Source organism: Rattus norvegicus, chromosome 12 (assembly GCF_036323735.1).
Source record: "Rattus norvegicus strain BN/NHsdMcwi chromosome 12, GRCr8, whole genome shotgun sequence".
Taxonomy (NCBI): domain Eukaryota; kingdom Metazoa; phylum Chordata; class Mammalia; order Rodentia; family Muridae; genus Rattus; species Rattus norvegicus.
Genome location: NC_086030.1, coordinates 47,464,531 through 47,478,238, shown reverse-complemented (window position 1 = coordinate 47,478,238; position 13,708 = coordinate 47,464,531). Strand labels below are relative to the sequence as shown.

At 51.8% G+C, this 13,708-nt stretch overlaps 1 protein-coding gene across 5 annotated transcripts in view; it reads left to right on the top strand.

The window, feature by feature from the left end:
• The window catches only part of Ankrd13a (ankyrin repeat domain 13a), a 30,132-nt gene that overhangs the window by 10,721 nt on the left and 5,703 nt on the right, over positions 1-13,708 (top strand). For 4 of the 5 annotated variants that reach the window (XM_006249461.3, XM_006249462.3, XM_039089611.2 and 1 more), the window contains exons 2-11: positions 157-289; positions 942-1,066; positions 2,954-2,999; positions 4,841-4,984; positions 5,508-5,697; positions 9,401-9,467; positions 10,453-10,534; positions 11,619-11,680; positions 12,252-12,385; positions 13,218-13,375. In XM_006249461.3, the coding sequence (XP_006249523.3) occupies positions 157-289; positions 942-1,066; positions 2,954-2,999; positions 4,841-4,984; positions 5,508-5,697; positions 9,401-9,467; positions 10,453-10,534; positions 11,619-11,680; positions 12,252-12,385; positions 13,218-13,375 (1,141 nt within the window). The remainder of the gene's footprint in view (positions 1-156; positions 290-941; positions 1,067-2,953; positions 3,000-4,840; positions 4,985-5,507; positions 5,698-9,400; positions 9,468-10,452; positions 10,535-11,618; positions 11,681-12,251; positions 12,386-13,217; positions 13,376-13,708) is intronic. The other variant, NM_001012148.1, reaches the window with a different exon arrangement.

Sequence of the window (13,708 nt, the reverse complement as noted above, 5' to 3'; positions counted from 1 at the left end):
CATGTGGGGGTCGGAGGCAGGAGGAGCTCAAGGCCAGCCTCGGCTGTGTGGGAACCTGTCTCAAACAGACGTTCTGTCTTTACGCCTCGTAAGGGTTGAAAGTGCTCCCTCCGTGTTCTTTATATCCAGTATGTGACGCCAGTGTTTGCTCCACAGAATGCAGAGGCCTTGGACCCACGGGGTCGGACATTACTGCACCTCGCGGTTTCTCTGGGGCATTTGGAATCTGCTCGAGTCTTGCTGCGACATAAAGCAGACGTGACCAAAGAGAATGGCCAGGGCTGGACAGGTGAGTATACCCATCACCTATGCGTCCATTCCAGTGACTGGCTGAAGGCAATGAGTCTCAGTGGTGATCTTCCTCAGTCGGCTTTGCCTCTCAGGCAAGGGGCAGACATGACAAGAGGAAGCCAGGATGCTGGTACCCCCGTCCCTAACCCTCAGTAGAGGGTGACTCCTCTCCTGGAGGTGGTCCTTCCCAATGCCTACGAGCAAGCCGGTCTTACCCGGGGAGTACGGTCGGAACTCCACTGAGGCCAGCGGAGGAGGTGAAATCAAGGATCTTAGTGCCGGAAGTTCCCCTTCTGGTGAAATCTTGGGTGTCTGCTGTTTGGACACCCTCTTACTATTAGAGGCAGTAGTTTTGTATGGACCAGGCAAGGACTCTTATGTGTGTGAGTCCTGCCTCCCAGACTGCCTGTAGTCGAGGCGGTGTGAGCGCAGAGGAGGCGTGATCAGGCCAGTGAGCGCACTGCGTTTTTCTTCAGTGAAGTGAGAGTTAGCAGCAGAAGCCATGGCTATACGCCATAAACCTAGCCTCAGTTCTTTGCCCGTCTGAGGTGCATACCGGTCTTTGAGCTACCCTAGTGGCTTTTCCTGTGGGAATGTGTCAGAGAGCGTGAGGATGCTCCATGATTCTGTTCCGCTCTTTTGTTTTCTAGTCTTACACGAAGCTGTGAGCACAGGCGATCCCGAGATGGTGTACACAGTCCTGCAGCACCGAGACTACCACAACACATCCATGGCCCTGGAAGGTGTACCTGAGCTGCTGCACAAAATTCTAGAGGTAGCCATAAGACTGACCATGCCGAACGCTGAGCCAAACATTACCTCGGTCTCTGGAGACAGCTCTACAGCCTTGGGTGTCTTGCCTAAGTCTTCCTTGCCAAATAGTGCCAACTTCCTCTTGTCTTGTTGGAGTGAGGGGCCTCGTCCAGGTTATGTCTCTGGGGCACGACGCTTGCCTTTCTTGGTGCCACTTTAAAATTCATGCTTAAGGACAGTGGATGTCAAACGCAATTTGCCTAGGGCCCTGTGTTCTTAGCAGAGCCTGTGCCGAGGTGATGACACGGGAATAGCGATGGGCTGTAGGGCGTCTCCTCACCGCTCTGGTCACTTGTAGCCATCAGTATTCTGTGGCTTCCAATCCATCTCCCCCATCCAATTGCAGTTACTGGCTTTAGGGACATCATCTGTCTTGCGGATCACGGTGTGGGAGATCTTTTGCTTTTTAAAAACCAGTGACTCCTAGGTTGCTGGGTTGTTTGGGATGATGGCTCTCTGCCATTTGAAGGGACTGCCTCGGAGCACTGTGATGTGCCCATGGTGACAGCCGAGGATGCCCTTGAGCTTCTGATCCCCACAACTCCACCTCCGGAGGCCAGGTCCCCTGCGTGCCACTGCCTGCTTCATGAAGGGCGGGGATGGAATTCAGGGCTTCTGGCACTGTGTGTCTGACAAGGAAGAATTAAGACCCAATGTAAAGGACTTCAAAACAGAACAAAACAAAACACCTGTATCGATCCTTCGATGTCGATTGCATTGATTGGTCTCCTTAGAACACGTGTTGGTATTCCTTCCTTGCCAGCTATCCTTTGGAGGTTGAGTTTGCGCAGTAATAAAATCTTGGTTGGTTTCACTCAGGGTAGATTTCCTTGCTTTCTGCTCCATGAGAGGACATAAAACGAAGGCAAAGCTTTGGGGGTAATGGGAGGATGAGGGAACAAACAGTTCTCTGTTTAATCCCCCTCTCCTTCCCTGCTGCCCTCTCACTCTCGAGACAGGGCCTCACCGTGTAGCCCCAGCTGTCCCAGAACTTACTCTGTAGATGAGGCTGGCCTCGAACTCACTGAGATAATTCCAAGTGCTGGGATTAAAGGCATGCAGCACTGCAGCCGGCAAGCCTCTCCTTTTGGACAGTCTGTTGGCTTTCTTAAGTAGCTCTTTGAGAGCCTTCTGTAAGAAATTCGCGAGAGACAAAAAAGAAAAAGTCCTAAACAAGGATGTTGTGGTGGTGTGAGAGCCAAACTCTAAATGTGTAAGAGGAAGCCGGGACGTTGGTAAGCAGAGGAGAAGCCACTTCCTCGGAAGCGATGGCTAGCCCCCCATTTCGTGTTCCTGTACTTGGCCAGTAAACGTGGAGCCCTTCCCAGCACACCCAGCCTTTCACAGTCATGTTCCCCACAGAAGAGAGGGAACTGACTCCTCCTGTAGACCCTGGACATTACCCACATCAGATAGCAGCTTTAAGTCTCTTAATGCCCGCAGCCCGGGGACCGCAGTGAGGTTCCATTTCTGACCCAGTCATTTTTCTGTTAACTTTTTTCTTTGTAACAATGATGTGTTTTATTTGGAGTTGTGGTGATGCATGTTTAACACAGCATAAATGTGGGCATCAGAGGACATCTTGTGGGAGTTGGTTCTTTCCTTCCACCGCATGGATGGGTCCCGGGGAGCACTTGGGTTGTCAGGCCTGCCGCTAACACCAGGAAACTAGAAGTATTTTCACAGGATAAGTAGCAATCAGGTGTAAAAGACTGGCCTTAGTGCATTCACTGTTTCTTTGCATTTCCCGATCCTCCTGTAACTGTTTAAGAAGCACGGTAGCTGTGTGATGCTTGCTTAGTCGGTAGTGCCATGGTTCGCCCAGCGTAACCCTCTATCTGCCCTTCAGGCCCCGGATTTCTACGTGCAGATGAAGTGGGAGTTCACCAGCTGGGGTGAGTGGCCGTGGGCCTGGGATTTATTTGTTCCCAAATTCGCATGGTCTCTTCATAGGTTTATTTCCCTTTGTAAAAGCTGTGTGGGTTGGCAGGGGCGGGGCATCCGTGTGTGTGTGTGTGTATGTGTGTGTGTGTGTGTGTGTGTGTGTGTGTGTGTGTGTGTGTATGTGTGTGCTGGTCTGGGTCTGTTGGTTTTTTTTTTTTTAAGATTATTTATTTTATGTATATGAGTACACTGTAGCTGTCTTCAGACACACCAGAAGAGGGCATAAGATCCATTACAGATGGTGGTGAGCCACCATGTGGTTGCTGAGAATTGAACTCAGGACCTCTGGAATAGCAGTTAGTGCTCCTTGGGTCTGTGTGTTTTAAATCCACATCTGGTTGATGACTGGCATTCTTGTTTAGTCTCTATAGTCTTTCTGAGTGTTGGGTTGGCCCTGAACATGCAGTAACAGCGTACAGACACACATGTCTCCCCTGCACTATTTATCCCAGACACCCACTTTGTCGGTTTGATTGCCCATTGTTATTTTTAGGGGTGACTAGGGTCTGATTGGTATAGCCCTGCCTAGCTTTCTACTCTGTGTAGTCCATAATGGCCACAGACTCTTGTCTGTCTTCCCGTCCCTCGGCCTCCTCCATGCTAGGACTACATGAGTATGCCCAAACTTGCAGCTTCCTTAGGAAGCTGGGTCTTGCTGTGGCCTGTGGGCCCCTGGCCTTCTTGCCTCAGCTCCCCATGAAGCGGGGAGCTAGGGCCAGGTGTGCACCAATCCACCCGTCTGCCAGGCCGCCTTCCTAGTTCTAAATGCCTGTTTGAAATACGAATGCTTCGTGACTTAACTGGTTTGCTACTCTTCCTATGTTGTTAGCTTGATTCTTTCAAACTTGTTATTCTGGGGGAAATGAGACAGAGTGGAATCGGTCTCTTTCTGTTTTTCTTTTTTTAATTTCATTTCCTACAAAATGCATATCTTTCTCCAAAATACTTTGCAAGGCAATTGGTGGTATAAATTTTCATAGGTCAGTGAACTGACACTTGGTTTTTAGAGCTTTTCTTCTCACTCCGATGTCCAGTTTTGGTAAAAGAGCAGATTTTAGACCCTTGTATGTATGTGTGTATGTATGTATACACACACACACACTCACACACTCACACACTCACACTATGGGAGCTGTGACCATACATGGTTGTGGACATGGGATCTGAGAAAGCCAGATGGGCACAATCCCAGCCCTGGGGGGTCAGCTCAGGCCCTAGAAGACATGGGAAATCTGTGTACTGTTTTCTCTGATGTGCCGGAGGAAAAGGCTGGGTTTTCTTTGTTTTTAATTATGTTTTTAATGTTAGGAATTGAGCCCCACTAAGCACACGCTGTAATGCTGAACTATACAGTTCTAGCCTTCCTGTTGCTTGTCTGTCTGTCTGTGTCTGTCTGCCTGTCTGTGGTACCAGGATAGAACCAAGTGCTGCAAGTGACCCACCACCAGGATCTGACTCCAGCCACTTAAAACATTGTTTAATTTAAATTGGTCTTACTAGGTTGTCTGGCTAGCCTCAAACTTGCTACATGGCCCAGGTTGGCCTCAAAGTAGAGCTCCTTCCCCAGCCTTGAGCGCTGGGAGTGCAGGCCTGGGCCTCTGTGCCCAGCTCCCATTCCTGTTGCCAGGGTGAGTTCCTTCACAAGCGTAAAGGGAGCGCTCCAGTTGTGTGCGCCACCGTGATTGTATTTTACCGACTCTGCCCTCTTTGCCAAAGTCAAAACCCTGAGTTCCTAGCCCACAAGTTCTGCTGAGCCCTTGTTTCCTCCCAGTCATACACCTCTCTCCTCCAGTGCCCTTGGTGTCCAGAATATGCCCCAACGATGTGTGTCGCATCTGGAAGAGCGGGGCCAAGCTGCGTGTGGACATCACCTTGCTGGGGTTTGAAAACATGAGCTGGATCAGAGGGAGGCGGAGTCTCATATTTAAGGGAGGAGGTGAGTGACTGTGGGGTCCCTGTAGACCAGGCTGGCCTCTGCCTCCCGGTGCTGAAGCTGAAGGTGTGCGCTTCCGGGTCTGGTTGCCCCGTAGATTTCAGCCAATGAAATGCATTTGCGTTTTTTTTTTTTTAATCTGTCTGACATTTGGTCGTGGTGGTTACTGTAAGGATTCGGCTCTTCCCTGTTACTTTGGAGATTCCCTCTGTCCTGTGCCGCTTGGAGTCCCTTCGTGGTTGGGCGTGGCTCTGTAGCGAAGGGAGAAGCACCACTGCTCGCCCGTGTGCTGAGCAGATCGCTACATTAACGCTGTAGCAGTGTTCTGTAAAGGTCATGGGTGAAATGTGTGGCTAATACAGAAGGAAAATTGGCTTTAGATTCTCCACTCTGGGGAAAATGCTCCAGGGTCTCTGGCCAGAGGAGCTCTGTGCAGGTAGAGTCTCAGTAATCGGTAACCTTGGAGGGAGAGGAAGGAGAGGCCTCCGTGCAGCGCGCTTCCTCACACTCGGCCTCTCCCTGACAGACAACTGGGCGGAGCTGATGGAGGTCAACCACGATGACCGCGTGGTCACCACCGAACACTTCGATCTTTCCCAAGAAATGGAGCGCCTCACCCTGGACCTGATGAAGCCAAAAAGCAGGGAAGTGGAGAGGCGGCTCACAAGCCCCGTCATCAACACCAGCTTGGATACTAAGAACGTTGCCTTTGAAAGGTACGGATTGGACTCCAGTCCGCTCTCGTCTGGGGACTGCTTCCTTCGGTTAATGGCGGGCTTGCAGGAGTGGGAAATTATGACTGGATTGGGACTTTTCTAATATGGCTCAATGGCGGTGGGTTTTAAGAGGGATCTCTAGGGCTAATCAAACAGGCCTTGGAATTGATGTGCTGGCGTGCGTATTGCCTTTGCAGCACGGTGTCTGGGTCTCGTCCCTGTAGGCTTCTGTGGGCCCCTTCTGGGCTCCCTGGATCTTTTTTTGATTTGGATGCACAACGCTCCTTCATCCCGAAGCGTGGAACTTTGAGTTTCTCGGAGCTAGGACTGACCAGAATTGCACTGACACTAGGCAGTCACATTTAGACTTAGTGTAATGTATTGTAGCCCCAACCCCACCGTGACAGGGACAGCGACAGCGACATAGCTGAAGTAAGACACATGTAGAAGTATCCGAAGGCTGCTCGCTTCTTTCCAGGTTCTATGTGGGCGCTCTCCAGAGAGCCCCGTATCCCAGTGAGACTCAGTCCATAGCCGTCCATGGACACAGCCGTGCTGGGGGTGTACTGGGCAGGGCAGGGGCACTCTGAGCAGGAAGGAAGGAGAGCCTGCCACGCCCCTCTGCTGTGAGCTCAGTGAGTGGACGGAGTCTGCAGTGTCTCTAGTGTTTGCCTAGGATGTCACATCTGCTGCCTGTGGATCAGTGTAACCTGAGGTAATCTGGACCTTGTCCCTGGACCCAGGCCCGCTCCTCTTCACGAGTGTGCTGACTGACTCTTTACCATTGCTCTCTTCTGTTTCCACTACTAATTGGTGAAGAAAACTCAGACATCTCTTTGGTCAAATCTAAAACGTCACTGCCCTTTGTGTTTATTAAGCTACAAAAGCAGGTGTCTGACAGGGAGGAGGATATGCAGCCCGTGTCGCGTCTGGGGGCTGTTTCTGCTTTGGGAGCAGGGACTGGCTTCTTGAAGGAGGATGTCCTCTTGCCAGCCTCCTGGCTGGGACACTGAGGTTTAGGGACCAACTCTGGGGTCATGTGCAGGTCTTTGCCTGACATCCTTAGGTTTCAGCCCGAGCCTCATAGGCAGGGCAGCCCCACAGAGGCTCCAGCCTAGACGAGGCCACCGTCACTGCCACAACCCATCAGCCGAGATTAGAGCAGCACGAGAAACTGCCGGTGGCTGTGGGCAAGTGGCCTGACTCTCCAGCTCTTTCTTACTGGGAGGGAGGAGACCAGTGGGCTCCAGAGCAGAGCGCCTGAGATTGGAGTCCTCCTTGGGTGTTGTTAGAGCCATTGTCTGCTGTGAAGTGGAGGCTGTCCAGAGTGTGGCGACTCCTGGCCTTAGTCCACCGAGTGCAGATGGGAAACAAGAGTGCGTCCCCTGTACTGGGACCGGAGGCACATTGTGTATCCCGTGGTCTCAGGGCTCTCAGACAGCGAGCTCAGGCTGGCTTTTCTGAAGCTGACAGTGGGCTGAGGCGAGGGTGCTGAGAGGCAGCTGGGTTTTTGTTTTGTTTTAATGATGTTCATATGTGATCAGTGGGCGTAGGCGTAAACAGAAACTTGAGCAGCTCCTGAGTGCGAGGTTTGCTGATCCAAAGATACTTGAACGACTGTCCAGTTGACACTCTCTCCGTGGTTCTTTGCCACATCGCGACGGTTACCGTTGTCCTTTTCCCAGGCCTATACTAGGAAATTTGTGCTTATAAGACACTGCCCTCCCTGGCAAGTTTCGGGAGACAGTATGTAACTGGCCGAACTTTGGTTTTGACTTTTCCTAAATGCTATGCCACAAGAAAAAGACCCCTGCTGCTCCGGGCCTCCTTTAAGCTCCATATTACTGTGTCACAGCGCCTGCTACGTGTGTGCTGGTGTCCAGTGGGACAGACAGAAGGGAGCTGGGTTCTGTCATCCTCAGATGCCTGTGCAGAGCTGACAGAGGCACCAGGCGTCACAGGCGGGTTTGACATAGTGGAGTCTGAGCTTTTTGACTCAGTCGCTGTCAGAGCAGGGCTGTGTGAGATCAAATGAGGACAGCAGAGGAGCGTGGTGGAGGAGCACAGCAGAGGAGCACAACATGCTGGCCTAGCCTAGTGCAGCAAAGGACGGAGTTAAGCAAAGGAGTTTAGTCATTGGTGGCAGCAAGGGCTGAGACCTGCTAGTCAGTGGGTGCGACCCGGCGCCCTGTTCTTGTCTGAGCAGCGGGTGCGGCAGCCCCGGCGCCCTGTTCTTGTCTGAGCAGCGGGTGCGGCAGCCCCGGCGCCCTGTTCTTGTCTGAGCAGCGGGTGCGGCAGCCCCGGCGCCCTGTTCTTGTCTGAGCAGCGGGTGCGGCAGCCCCGGCGCCCTGTTCTTGTCTGAGCAGCGGGTGCGGCAGCCCCGGCGCCCTGTTCTTGTCTGAGCAGCGGGTGCGGCAGCCCCGGCGCCCTGTTCTTGTCTGAACGGTGTAAGCTGGAGTAGTCAGCATTCGCCAGGGGCCCTTTAGGACTCTGTCTCTTGCTGTGTGGGTCATCATCACCCAAGAGAAAAATTAACACCCATGGGTCTTCCTTTTATGATGGGTTAAAACAGATCTATAAAACTCAGTATGTCGCCTGATTTGATTTACCGAATCCCACTAGAAATTCCTTTCTATGGCATTTATGTTATGGAAATATAAAATGTATAAACCGAACATTGCTTTGGTGAGGCAGCTGGCCTGCCACCATCCTGAGCTTCCTCCATGACAAGATACTTCACTTGGGTCAGACTGTTGACAGCGCCACCCAGTGCCAGGCAAAGCTAGGGTGTGGTGCTCTAGACAAAGGCAGGGCTGATGGGCCGCTCTTCCCAGGACTCGGAGCTCTGAAAAGCAGTCACACCCAGGAGCAGTGGGAAGCTCTTGCCAGTAACTCCAGCACTTTGGAGGAAGGCAAGAGGCTCACAGGTTTGGGGGCAGAGAGTCTGGCCTACATAGCAAGATCTCTTCTTTAAACAAAAACATAAAAGAAAACTAATCGGAACCCAGAGGCTGTTCGTGGATCCTGAATACATTTCCCCTAGAAGTGTGTTGCTCTGATTAACTGGGTTTCTAAGTGCATATAGCCCATGCTATATACAGGTACATCTGCAACCCCGGGCCACCTCAACCGGCACGCACAGACTGGACTCAGTGGCTGGGTTGAAAACCCAATGTTCAGGTTCTTCCTCCCTGCTGTACCTGACACTGGTCATTTTGAAAGCTTTAGTGGCCTCTCCTGGCCTCTCAACATTGTTCTGGGTTCCCATCCACCTTCCTCCTAGAGGCAGGGAGCTGTGTGTTCACAGTCCTGGGAACTCCTGGGCAGAGAAGAGGCTCTTAGGCTCCTGTCTGCAGGAGATGACCCAGGCGCCTCCTTGTAGCAAGCAGACCTTGGACACAGGCTGTCTCTACTCATCTCTTTAGGACAGCTGTCCAACCAATGTCGTGACCTTTGCCCCCTGTGCTGGCAAGCCCTGTAAAGCCAAGAGTGAAAGTGTTCTCTGCCTGCAGTGCGGCACATCCATAACCGTGGGAGGGGGAGGGGATGTCTGAGCCATCTGTCATTGGAAGCATCCACAATTTCCAAGTGTCTTTCCCTGATGTCGGGGGCAGGGAGGCTGTAAGGGTCTGCGTGGGGGATGGGGGTGAACTCGGAATGGCATGCCGTGCACGTGGAAATGTGTGGTGTTCACTTTTGTCAGAACTAAATCCGGATTCTGGGGCTGGAGGACAGATAAAGCGGAAGTTGTTAATGGCTACGAAGCAAAGGTAAAAGCAGCTTCTTCACGTAAGATGTCGCTTAGCTTTTTAGCGTCTGTGCAAATGAGGAGTCTGTTCTGATTGCTTCCCTGCATCTGCCAGAAGGAAGTTCCCTGGGGAGTAAGTTCTTCTGTGTCCCCTACTCGCTGTTTCATGTTACTGAGCTTTCAGAAAATGGAAACGTGTGCCTGATATTATTATTATTATTACTATTATTATTATTATATCATTATCGTTATTAAATTTAGTCCGTTTATCTCTTTTGAAGAAGATATCGTGTAGGAGATAGCTTTCGTGAATGAACCTTTGTGACTTAAGCGTTAAGTAATTTCCTTCGCTGACTCTAAGCCTCAGCTTAAAAAAAAAATGAGTGCAGCCAGTTCAGTGTCACGACGGGTGTCTGTGGTGTCACTGGTATGCCGTCAGTTGACAGGCTGTTTGCTAGCCTTCCCTTCATGTGCAGCAGGGACGGAGAGAGCCAGGTGCGGTAGGGTCTTCTGCTGGCCTCTGAGGGAGCCAGAAAAGCTCCATTATGTTCAGCGAGATGCATTTAGAAACAGCTGCTGTGGTAGAGATCGTGGTTTCTGCAGCTGTCAGCACACGGCAAATTCAGACCCCGCAGACGACTCTGACAGCAGTGCTGGCTCCCTCTGGCAATTAAAATCTTTTTTGTCAGTGGAAAGAGTGCTGGTCTAGAGGTCCGGCTTAGTCAGTACTGTCAGGAGAGCCCCACAGATGACGGGAGTCAGGAGCAGGAGGAGCCCACTGGACACCCCATCTGCAGGACACCTGCCAAGCTCCTGTAGCCTGAGGATGCAGGGTTTAACTACCGAGGGCATCCCGGGGCGATCTGAGGGCCTGAGGGCTGTTGGCCAATTCTTGCTTTTATCTTGCTGGATCTGCTTGATTTTGCTTCCGCATTCTTGGTCTTGCTGTGCTTGTGTTGGCTTTCGATCCCCCGTGTCACAACTGTCTTTTGCACACATCCCTCAAGGTTTACTCGGTAAACAATGTGAGCGTGATAACCAAGATCCGCACAGAGCACCTGACGGAGGAGGAGAAGAAGAGATACAAAGGTAAGCCCCGCCTTCTCTCCCCACTGACGCATCAATTGTGTGGACCTGCGGTTCTCACCCTTCCTAACCCTCTCATACAGCTCCTCACGCTGTGACAACGCCCCCTCCCCCAACTATAAAATTATTTTGTTGCTACTTCATAACTAATTTTTCTACTGTTACAAATCATGATGCAAATATCTGTATTTTCCAACAGTCTTAGGTGACCCCTGCAAGTAGATCCTCCGACTCCCAGAGGGGTCAGGACCCACGAGTTAAAACCGCTGGTGTAGACAGCATTGTGTTTCTTTGGGGTAAATGTGTTTGGACATGCGAATCCTAACTTTTTTTTGTAAAAATTTCCTTAGTTGGACTCATTGGAGGCGTTTCTCATGTTGGTTTCAGTTGTGATTAAAGCCACTCTCGAGGGCTTCTTTGTTACCTTGTCAGGGACAACAGCTGTTGGGTTCAGCAGCAGCAGCAATGGCTGTTGAGAAGATACTGGGAGTCCCATCGTCAGGATGAGTGACTTTGCTGCCATTATAGTGACGAGATTTTCATGCCAGCTCTGGGCCGAATCCCTGTGGATCTGTGGTTACTGTATACGGGCTTTGCGAGCTCTGTGGCCTCGTGATGCTGTCCCTGCAGTAGGCCTCTTTGCTGTGTGGTATGATGGAGCTGGTGCTGGGCCGGCCACTGAGAGGAGGAGATGAGTTGCCGCGTGCACACATTTGGAAAGCGCAGGAAGTTACAATTGGCCGCCAACTGCCACTGCTCCCGGTGAGCAGTTGGCTGGCAGAACACAGCAGTGGGGACCCAACTCACTCCGAGGTTCACCAGGTGCCACGGCTGCGCTGCCTGAATTCTTGTGTTTTTTGCATTTTCCTCATTGGCCTGTGTTAATCACATGTAACAGTGGGCTCCGTGGTGAGCTCTTGGTCCCTCCAGGTTAAGGCTCCTAATGGCAAGGTAATGAGAACCTCGCCTTTGAGGGTGGTTTTTCTCTCCCCACCTACAAATGGAATCCCTACTGTAGGTAGCTTGGATCAGGACCTGGCAATCGGCTGTGAGGGGACTGACTCTGTTGAACTTTCCTCCTCTCTAGAGGACCGGAATCCACTGGAGTCTCTGCTCGGAACTGTGGAACATCAGTTTGGTGCTCAAGGGGTGAGTTGAAGACAGGGTGTTTGGGGTAGCTAAATGAAAAGATTGCCCCTCTCCTGTTTGTGATGGCGGTTGCTGGGTCCTGAGTAGGTCACATGACTTGGACAGGCTCACAAAGCTCCCAAGAGCTCCTGGGAGAGAACTGGATGAATGAAACTTGGAAAAGTCCAGGTTTTGAAGGAAGGGCAGGTCCTGGAAACAGGCTCTTTCTCTCTCTCTGATAAACAAGGGTCCTCTGAGCGTGGTTCTTAAGCCAGGCTGCCTTTATTCTGCAACATGGCTCCTTACCCCAACTAACCAAGCATCTGGGTCGATAATGTCACTAGGGGTCAAGAGATGCAGCTTCCTTTGCAGCCTTGAAGCTGCAGACGTGAATGCCAAGTCCCCTAAATCACTCATGTGGGGGCCTTCTCCAGCAGGACACAAAGATGGGGAAAGGGCATGAGCTCAAACTGTTGGGCCTGTTTCTGCCGGCTCCCGTCAGACCTGCCTGCTCTTTATGTACTCAGCTCTTTGTGAAGCTGTAGTAGGCTTTAAGGTCGGGCAGTCTTGACTCTCCTTAGTTTTGGCTCAGCAGGACCTCACTACGGAGTGTGCCACTGTGAACAACCCCACCGCCATCACGCCCGATGAGTACTTTGATGAAGACTTTGATCTGAAAGACCGGGACATTGGAAGACCAAAGGAGCTGACGATTAGAACACAGAAGTAAGTGTGAGACCCGGATGCATCTTGCATCTTCTGTGGTTTGCTGATTCCTTGCCCCTTTCCTTTTAAAGTAATGTTGAGGTTCTCTCTGTCTCTCTCTCTCTCTTTAAAAGATTGATTTATGGGGTTGGGGATTTAGCTCAGTGGTAGAGCACTTGGCTAGGAAGCGCAAGGCCCTGGGTTCGGTCCCCAGCTCCGGGGAAAAAAAAAAAAAAAGAAAAAAAGATTGATTTATTTATTTCCTATAAGTACACTGTGGCTGTCCTCAGACACACCAGAAGAGGGCATCAGATCCCATTACAGATGGTTGTGAGCCCCCATGTGGCTTCTGGGAATTGAACTCAGGACCTCTGGAAGAGCAGTCAGTGCACTTTTTTTTTTCTCCAGAGCTGAGGACCAAACCCAGAACCTTCTGCTTGCTAGGCAAGCGCTCTACCACTGAGCTAAATCCCCAACCCCAGCAGTCAGTGCTCTTAACCACTGAGCCATCTCTCCAGCCCACTGTTGAGGTTCTTAATCTGGCAAAAACCGACAGTCAGTGGCTCCCTGCCTTTGTCATAGAGGATAGAGATGGCAGAGCTCTTGTGTTTGTGTTCGGTGTGTGAGTGTGTGTCTCTGTGTCTGTGTGCGTGCACATGCGCACATGCATGTGTTTACTGCCAGTAGAATCTAGCTGATGAATTGAATGCAGTCAGGAGGTCGGCTGCACGGGTAGGCAGCAAATGCAGGCCTTTCTCCTCCCTAGTCTGAGCTCAGGGATGATGAGGAGGTGGGGTTCGGGAGCGTGGTGTGTGGTCAGCCTTCTGAGTGGCAGGGGCCTGTCGACCTGCAGGTTTAAAGCTACCCTGTGGATGTGTGAGGAGTTCCCACTCTCCCTCGTGGAGCAGGTCATCCCCATCATTGACCTCATGGCTCGCACCAGCGCTCACTTTGCAAGATTGAGAGATTTCATCAAATTGGACTTCCCTCCTGGATTCCCCGTCAAAATAGGTTCGGTTAAATATGACTGAGGGACTTTTAGTCATCTGCATGCCTCAGTCCTCCCCAACTGCTCACCCCCGGCCCCTGGTCCTCCCCAGCTGCTGGTCCCCAACCCTGGTCCTCCCCAGCTGCTCACCCCTGACCCCTGGTCCTCCCTGCTGCTCACCCCTGACCCCTGGTCCTCCCCAGCTGCTCACCCCCGGCCTGTGGTCCTCCCCAGCTGCTCGTCCCCGACCCTGGTCCTCCTCAGCTGCTCGCCCCTGACCCCTGATCCTCCCCAGCTGCTCGGCCCCGACCCTGGTCCTCCCCAGCTGCTTGCCCCCGACCCCTAGATCACTGCTA